Source organism: Ahaetulla prasina, chromosome 1 (assembly GCF_028640845.1).
Source record: "Ahaetulla prasina isolate Xishuangbanna chromosome 1, ASM2864084v1, whole genome shotgun sequence".
Taxonomy (NCBI): domain Eukaryota; kingdom Metazoa; phylum Chordata; class Lepidosauria; order Squamata; family Colubridae; genus Ahaetulla; species Ahaetulla prasina.
Genome location: NC_080539.1, coordinates 359,709,954 through 359,718,474, shown reverse-complemented (window position 1 = coordinate 359,718,474; position 8,521 = coordinate 359,709,954). Strand labels below are relative to the sequence as shown.

Here is an 8,521-nt window from a genome sequence, read left to right as displayed (position 1 = left end):
TTTTCTCAGCAGAAGACTGTCCATGGTGCTAGAGACTGCTCCTCTTTGTCTCTGGACAAAAGCTTTGTCTCTGGACAAAAGAAGATATCAGGATATCTTCTAATCAGTTCCATAGTGGGAAGCTGGTTTAAGCCTCCCCCCCCCACCAATCTATGAAATGCCACCTCTTTGTGTGCTTCTGGCTTTTCTTTGTCTTAGCCACACATCTCCTGGACCCAAGGGGAGCAGATGGTCGAGAAGAGAGGAGTTAGCGTCAAATGGGCCTAACAAAGATTATTTCTGTCCTTGTCTACTAGACAAGTCTGGCAAATTAAGGCAGTTCGAAGAACCATCTTTCCAGTTTGTGGATTTCCACACCAAAAAAAGAAGTTGCCAGAAACCATTTGACTTGGTTGTCTTTAAAATAAAGGACTGTGTGTTTGAAAATATTTCTAGATCTGTGTTTAATTGGATGCCTATTTAAAGGAATGAAATTCCAGCTTTCATTTTAAAATGAAGTCTCTAGTTGTCAAGAATACAAAAAACCATCTCTATCAAGCATATCCAAATAATGCGTTGGAAGGATTATGATGAGCTGAGTAAAACCAATGCCAATTCTGGGAGAAAAAATTAACTAGTAACCTAATCTGCTGGAATCAGCAGTCAGTAGCACCTGTTCTGGAGTTTCTCTTTATAGCCCTAGTTCCTCTTTAAACCATACCCACTAAGTTTCAGTCACACTGGGTCTTGCTATTTTATTAATTTGTTAGGTTTTTATTCCACTTTATATAAATAACTCCAGACAATGAACATTCTTAATACCCTTTGAGGTGAGAAACATGTTAAACCTACAGTGTAAATTCAATTAATTTAAATAGCAAAAATATTTTTTTCAAATAAAACGGTGAAAATATGCCCATTTTGCATCGTCTCTCTCCAGCTTGCATCCAATTTAGTAAAGCTTCCATCTACTAAAAGGGTGCCTACCCCATTGTATCAATATTCTGCTTTCCAACAACCATCTGCTGACAACCTGGCAGTCCTGCCTTCCTCAGATGACAACGCTAGACTGAAACTTAGCAAATTTCTTGATTTAATATGAAGCAGGCTCTAGGAAACCTTCGGAGTTACTTTTAAACCTGAATGCAGTTTAAATATGGGACAATTTGACAAAGTTTGTGTTGCTAGAGAGAAGAAAAACTTTTACCATTTCTTCCTATTTGCCAAGATGTCGTTTCTTAGTCTTCAACAAAATTAGAACAAAGGAAGATGATGGTAGGAGATACTATACAGAATTATGGTTATATGTATAAAAATAATTGAGGGCTACCTGCTTCCTCTATACTAGGGGTCTGCAAACTTGGCTCTTTTAAGACTTGTGGACTTCAACTCCCAGAGTTCCTCAGCCAGCTTTGCAAAGCTGGTTGAAGTCCACAAGTCTTAAAAGAGCCAAGTTTGCAGATCCCTGCTCTGTACCAATTTACCTGCATTTTAAACCTCAGAAGCAGTGGTGGGATTCAAATAATTTAACAACTGGTTCTCTGCCCTAATGACCAGCTGGGTAGGTGTGGCTCAGGGGTCATGTGACCATGTGGACGTGGCCAACTCAACGTCACTCATGTCGATGGGCACTTTGCCTTAGCTGTTACAATGTAACAAGGGTTAACCAGAGAGGCAGTTTCTGTAAGCAGGGCGATAAAAATTAGGCTAGAAACACCACCAGAACGTTTCAGTTCTTACAGGATTAGCCCTGTAAAGTGGGGAAAAAACAAAATAAGATTTCTTCCAACAACCGGTTCTCCGAACTGCTCAGAAAGTTAACAACCGGTTCTCCCGAATAGGTGCAAACTGGCTGAATCCCACCACTGCTCAGAAGTACTATCTACACTACACACATGTTGTGATAGTAGTTATAGGGAAGGAACATGAGTAGTTCTTGTCACAATTTATGAGAATTTGGGGCATCTGCTACTCATTTTAGCATCATGGTTCTCATTCTATCCAGACCAATCCTCCTTGGAAAGACCAAAAGCAGAGTTCTCCATTAATCCAATACTCTATCAGGTTATCTGAGCTGGTAGTCCTCACCATATCATGTAGAACTGAATTTCATTAATTAATGATGCACTGTAAGGGAATGTATACCTTGTATGCCCTGTTTTCTACTTTGAATTTTCTGCCAATTTAATCTGGTGATCTAAATTCTGTTGTTTTGAAAATGGCCATTAATGGTCACTCTGAACCATACAAAATGTTGTAAACCACAATCTTTTTTCCTCATGCTCAGGAAACATTCCACACCTCCCCAACAAAACTGGCAGGTTTTCTCCAATGCAGGGAAGATGAGTTCCAATTCTAAGTTGATCCATGAATTTCTTTGGACTTCAGAGCACTTAACTCTTCGGACAAATGGCATTTTAAATTCTCTATCTCTGCTGCAGTTGAGTGATTCACATCTTCCTTTGGGGAAAGTTCTAAAGTTTGTAGGCAGTGTTTTCTACAACTCCCCAACAAGACCTGGAGCTCTAGGAAAAGAAGTAAGCAGCCTGACATTAGGCAACTCTATTAACCCCTCAGGCCCCATATATTTACTCAGAGCAGAACTGGGAGCCAATGCCTTGTACACCAGACAAAGTGGGATGATTCCCATCATTTATCCAGAGGCTAAAATCCAGCAGAAGCCATTTTCCCCTCTACCCGAGAAGGAACAAGCTTTTTTCTCCATCATACGGAACTAATTGTACCAGCGCTGTTTTCCTTTCTGTGCTTTTGCCTAATGAATTCATAGCACAGAAGGGCCGACAGCTTTGACTCAAATTGCAAAAAAATGGGATCTTGGCCAAATCCTCACATCTGCTATGGGTTAACCCTCGCCTCCTCCCTCCCACCCCACATCATTCAAGCCTTCCCAAGGGAACCCCTCCCTCTATACTGCTGGCCCTTCAGGGGTGGGGAAAATTGACTCCTCCAGTTTCTGTGATTTGTTTTCAACTTTCCCTTCTTAGTTTACCATACAGCTGACCCAACATTAATTTTTTATACTTATGGTTAGCTAGCCTGAGAGGAGCATAGGCTGAAAATGTGGAATATTTAACTGTACCGAGGAGAATTTTTGATATTTTCCTAGTTTCTTATTTCTGCCTTAATTTAAAATTCTTTTAATCTAACAAATGGCTTGCCATAAAGCAAAGTCCCAGCCATGAGATAGCTTTTATTTTTAAGAATTTTTCTGAGCACCATATGCATTCTAAGAAAATGGCAGGTGCTTTGTTAGTCTTCTTTGCCAAGAAAAAAGCAGAAAGGAAAGCTGGCATCTTGAAGGGAAGTGATTAATGTAGGACTAAAAAGAGAGCTAGTTTAGTCTAGTGGTTAAGGTGCTGGCCTAGAAACCAAGAGCCGTGAGTTCTATTCAATCTTTGGTGATTATGGACCAATCAATCTCTCTCTGCCCAGCCCACCTCCCAAGGTTGTTGTGAGGAAAATAGGAAGAAGGAATAAGAAGTATGTTTGCTGGCTTGAGTTACTTAAAAAATTTATAAAGGCAGGATAAAAATCTAATAAATAAGATTAGGCAGCCACTTGGTGCTTTCACCTAGCATCTAGATGTTCAGGTTACTGTAGTCCCGATTTAGTACCTCTAGCATTCAATGGGCACTGAGAGAACCATTGTGTGAAACTGTCAGCCATTTTGTAACCAGGTTTTCAAAATTCCCAATGTAACCCTAAAGGATTGGGGACAAAAGATTGTCTTGGGAATCTAGTGTACTGATGAATCCTATTGACTTTCAAGAGGTCAATATTCAAAAATATAGACATCTCTTGCTCCAGAAGTTCATGGGGCATTCATGCTTCGGTACCGGCAAAAGCACAGGGAGCACCAGTTACTTTTCAAGAACCAATTTAAATTAGGACAATTCCAGTGAACTTTTGACTCTTAGTTTGGTTTGATGACCACCCCTGGTAGCCAAGTGTTAGGGATATCAAAAAATTAAAAATGGAGGTTACAATTGCAGTGTTCATTTTTGAGCCTTCCTCCAACAATGCCCCTGATTTTTATTACTTATGTAGTTGTTTTATTGAATATTGCAACATTGTGTTTGGTCTAGTGGTTAAGGCACTAGACTAGAAAGTAATGGAACGTGAGTTCAAGTTCTGTCTTGGCCAAGAAAGCCACTTAACAACAAAAGTTCCAGTCCTAATTTTGGTCATAATCTTGTAAAATTAGAGAGACTTTGGTCATCCACCAACGAAACCCTGCCCCCAATATTTTATCATGTTTTGTTTGTACTTTGCTTTTATTTTTAATGTTTGTTTGCAATTCGGGTCAGGGACCATAATAAAAATTTCACTGTGAGTAGCCTGGAGCATACTGACTGGAGAAGTACTAAATATAAATTTGTGAAACAAAATAACAAAAAGGAAGGGCGGAGGGGGAATATCTGGAGCAACAGAGGAAGGATGTTGCAGGTCAAAGTGCACCAAAAATGGATGTGGGTTAAGGCCGTACTGCAACCTTTCCCCTTCTGCCCTTCTCAACATGCTGGCTAGGAATGACAATAGTCTAGGGTTGTCACTGTGGAAAAAATAAGAGGCAGAAAGCGTTCACAGCCTTGAATTGTTTATAAAAATAATAAAAGGTGGGATAAGAATAAATAAATGGTTAAACCAAAAAGCACCATTCACAGAAAGTTGTGGTGGGAATAATGGTGTCTGTGTGTATTAATACTGCCCAATTTATGGCATGTTCTGGAGCACCAATCTATCTTCTTGGGGTCTCATGAGATAATATGTATAAACCACCCCAATCCAAATGAACTTTGGGTGACATACATTTTTTGTTTCTTTATATTTGCCTAACAAATAAGTCAAAGTGGCAAACGTATCCAACACACCTTCCTCCTCCTGTTTTCCCCGCAACAACCCTGTGAGGTGAGTTGGGCTGAGAGAGAGGGGTGAGGAGCAATCACCCAGCAGGCTTTCTTGGCCAAGGCGAAACTTGAGCTCGTTCCCTTCCTGCGACAGTCATAAGTGTGAGGACTGGTCCAAATCAATTTTTTTTCAGCCATCTTAAACTTCGAACATCGCTAAGCCCCAAGTCAGAGACTCCCTGTAACAAAATTCAGCTATTCAAAGGAGGCTGAATCATACTGATCCGAGAACAACCGCACAAAAAAAAAACACACCAGGAGAGTTATTAAGGGGGGGGGGAAACCCACCCTCATACGCAAACAAGGGGACAATCAGCACTCGTGATATGAATAAATGTTAGCAGTTTAAACATCCCAGGGGAGAGAGAGACAGAGACTATGCTTTCGGAGGTTAACTCTTTTCTGTTTCTCGCGGTTATGAGTCTCTCAGGCCAGGGAACCTTCCCCCACCCCATCCTTTTCCTTTCTCTTCCTCCGTTCGTGCAGCTGCAAGAAAGCCCATCTTGCATCGAGCTTGCAAAATTCACTTTCCAACGGGGCCGAGGAGCAGAACCATCGCAACCGCTCCTCCTCCTTCTTTCCCGCCCCACCTTGAAGCAAGCGCCGTGTGCGCGGCCGGCCTCACGATGACATCAGCCCAAGAGGCCGCGCGCTGTTGTATGCAGTTTACGGAGCCGGTCGCCTCGGAGACGGGGCCTGTCAGGAGAGACGGAGAAAGAAAGGGGGGGAAAAAAGAGAGAAGGGGGGAGGGAGGAGGAGGAGGCGGCGGCTGGACGCAGTTCCATATAGGCCCCGCCCCTCCATGCAAAACAGCTATCCCAGACGTCATCTGCAGCCAATGGGAGGCGGGTACGGTGAGCTCATCGGGCCAGCGGAAGGTATAAAGCTACCTCCCCGAGGAAGGCGAGCGTCTTGAACGCGCGCGGGGAGGAAGGCGGTGAGCTTCGGTTCTCGGTGGCGTCGTCTAACAAAGCGCTGCCCGGGAAGAAGCCCGACGCTCCTCCTCTCACGTCGGGCGCGCAACTTGGGGCCCTCCCCCGTCCCACATTCCCCGAGCGCTCCGCTGCGGAGACCACAGGCGGCTACCTCCCCTCCGCGGCCTGCGGGGGGGAAGAGGATGGAAACACCTTTCTACCATGACGATGTGTTGATCGCCCTGGCAGCCTCGACGACAGCGCCTTCCTCTCGAAGCAGCAACTTCCCGCAACCTTTTTTCGACGGCACCATGATGAAAAAAGACGGCTTGGCCTTGGCTCTGAGCGATCAGGTGGTGTCTGGCCTGAAAGCGCCCGCCGGCCATGCCGCCCCTTCCGCGCAGCAGCAACAGCAGCAGCAACAGCCGCCGCCGCCGCCAGGGGAAAACCAGACGCTTCTGACTTCCCCGGATCTGGGCCTTCTGAAGTTGGCCTCGCCGGAGCTGGAGCGCCTGATCATCCAGTCGAACGGCTTGGTGACGACGACGCCGACCAGCGGCGGCACCCAGTTCCACTTTCCCAAAGGCGGCGGCGGAGGCGCCCCCGACGAGCAGGAATTCGCCGCCGGCTTTGTGAAAGCCTTGGAGGACCTGCATAACCAGAACCAGCTGGGGAGCGCCGGCCCGGTCGGCGGGGAGCTGCCACCGACAGCCAGCCTGGCCCAGCAGCAGCCGCCGCCTCAGTCCGTCGACCCTCCGGTGTACGCCAACCTGAGCACATTCTCCGGCGCGGCCGCCTTTTCATCCGAGGGGGCGTACCAGGCGCACCCTCGGCTGCAGCCGCCGCCGTCGCTCAAGGACGAGCCTCAGATCGTGCCGGAGGTGGCGAGCTTCGGCGACAGCCCGCCGCTGTCGCCCATCGACATGGACACGCAGGAGCGCATCAAGGCAGAGCGCAAGCGGCTGCGCAACCGCATCGCGGCCTCCAAGTGTCGGCGGCGGAAGCTGGAGCGCATCTCCCGACTGGAAGAAAAAGTCAAGAGCCTCAAGAACCAGAACACCGAACTGGCCTCGACGGCCAACCTCCTCCGGGAGCAGGTGGCGCAACTCAAGCAGAAAGTGCTCAGCCACGTCAACAGCGGCTGCCAGCTCCTACCGCAGCAGCAGCCGCAGCCCCACCAGGTCCCGGCCTACTGAAGGGCCCCTCGGCAGGGAAAGGAGTGCGCTCGCCACTCGGGGACCCGAGGGCCCTCCGCCGACGCGCCTCGACGACCCGCCAGAGGGGAGGCACCCCAGTCCTCCGGCAGGCGCGGTCTCCCAGCTGGGGAAGCCGTAGCGAACCGAGGAGACGCGTGGGAAACCCCCGCGCCCTTCCCGCTTCCACCCCACGAAGTGCAACCTGCGAACTGCCGCTTCGAGGAGAATGGCCCGGTGCCTCTCGCGGGCTATCCCTCCCCCCCTCGCCTCCGGCACTCTCACATTGGACAAGAACTTCGTACGAGTTCGAGGGAAGGGGAACCAAGGACGCTCGGGGAAGCCTTTTCATGCCTCTCCCCAGCTGGGTGTGCAACAGCTTATGGACGCAGCGTAGAATTGCTACTAGGACTTCCTGGGCTACAAAGGGAAGAAAGAATGGGGGTCTGAAAGGGGGCGGGGCATCGCTAGTCTTGTGCCTTTGAACTCTGGATACCCTTCCTTTATGGGATTTTTTTGTTTTTTTTAAGTGACAGGATCTCAGAGGTGGAGTGGTTGGAGAGCCTAGACTGGCTCCTCCCGAGCTAGCCACAGATCTCAGTCCTTGGGATTTGCCATAGACTTTGGACTGAACTTTGCCCTGACAGGCTTAGTTCTCTTTCCTCTTCCCATGGCAGCATTTCCTTTTTCTCCCTTACCATATTTATGTTAATATTGGCTCCTGCTCATTTCTTGTTTTGAAGAGAGGGATTCTTATGACCCTTTTCTTTTTTTTTCTCTCCCTCCCTTGAATATATCATCACATTCCACAGTGCAGTAAAATCCTGTGCAGGAGATGGAAAAAAAAAAGTCTTGCCTGTTTTTTGGGGGATGGGTGGGGTTCACTTTGGGCTCTGACTCCTTTGAGGCAGCTGATCCCCAAAATGTGTGTTGTGAGTGCCCTCTGGTGCATGTCTGAGGAACAGGGAGCTGTTTTGGGCAGGTTTTTTTTCAGCTTGTATTGAAATTCTGGTAGACTAGAAATTTTGGGATTAATAGTCCCAACTGATCCGGAAGATACAGGGTTTGCTGGGGGGGAGGGTGGGGGGGCATTCATGGCTACTTTGTGTTGGTTACTCACAGGGTTTAGTCACTTATAATCTTGTAAACACACCCATCATTCCAACTTACTTGTTTCTAAGTAAATTCTGAGTATCTTTTAACTTACTTTAATGTTTGGGAAGGTGTGGGAGGTTAGCTGCTGAAAAAATGGTCAAAGGAAAGTTAGATTTCCCAGAGGTTTTTTTAGCAGGATATGGTATCTTAAGTGAAAACAGCAGCATCAGTTCTCATGATGATGATGATGAATGAAAGTTCCTAGAAACTCACCAGCAAGGCCAGTTAGCTTAGTGCTTTAATTCAGCAATGTTGGAGAGCCACAGTTCCCAGCTTGTATATTCCCTGCTGTAGATGGCCTTCCGAAATAAAATTGGAGAGGTGCTATTTTGTTTAATTTGATTTTTAAAAA

The 8,521-nt window shown here is 46.8% G+C and overlaps 1 protein-coding gene across 1 annotated transcript; it reads left to right on the top strand.

Moving 5' to 3' along the window:
• The first annotated feature begins 5,703 nt into the window (after window positions 1-5,703).
• On the top strand, window positions 5,704-8,079 carry JUND (JunD proto-oncogene, AP-1 transcription factor subunit). Its single transcript, XM_058163264.1, has one exon. The coding sequence runs from the start codon at window positions 6,025-6,027 to the stop codon at window positions 7,015-7,017; it is 993 nt and encodes a 330-aa protein (XP_058019247.1). The 5' UTR covers window positions 5,704-6,024; the 3' UTR covers window positions 7,018-8,079.
• Window positions 8,080-8,521: the final 442 nt, after the last annotated feature.

What these genes read in the sequence shown, in the direction of transcription:
- JUND (XM_058163264.1), top strand. Translation starts at nt 6,025, where the DNA reads ATGGAAACACCTTTCTACCATGACGATGTGTTGATCGCCCTGGCAGCC.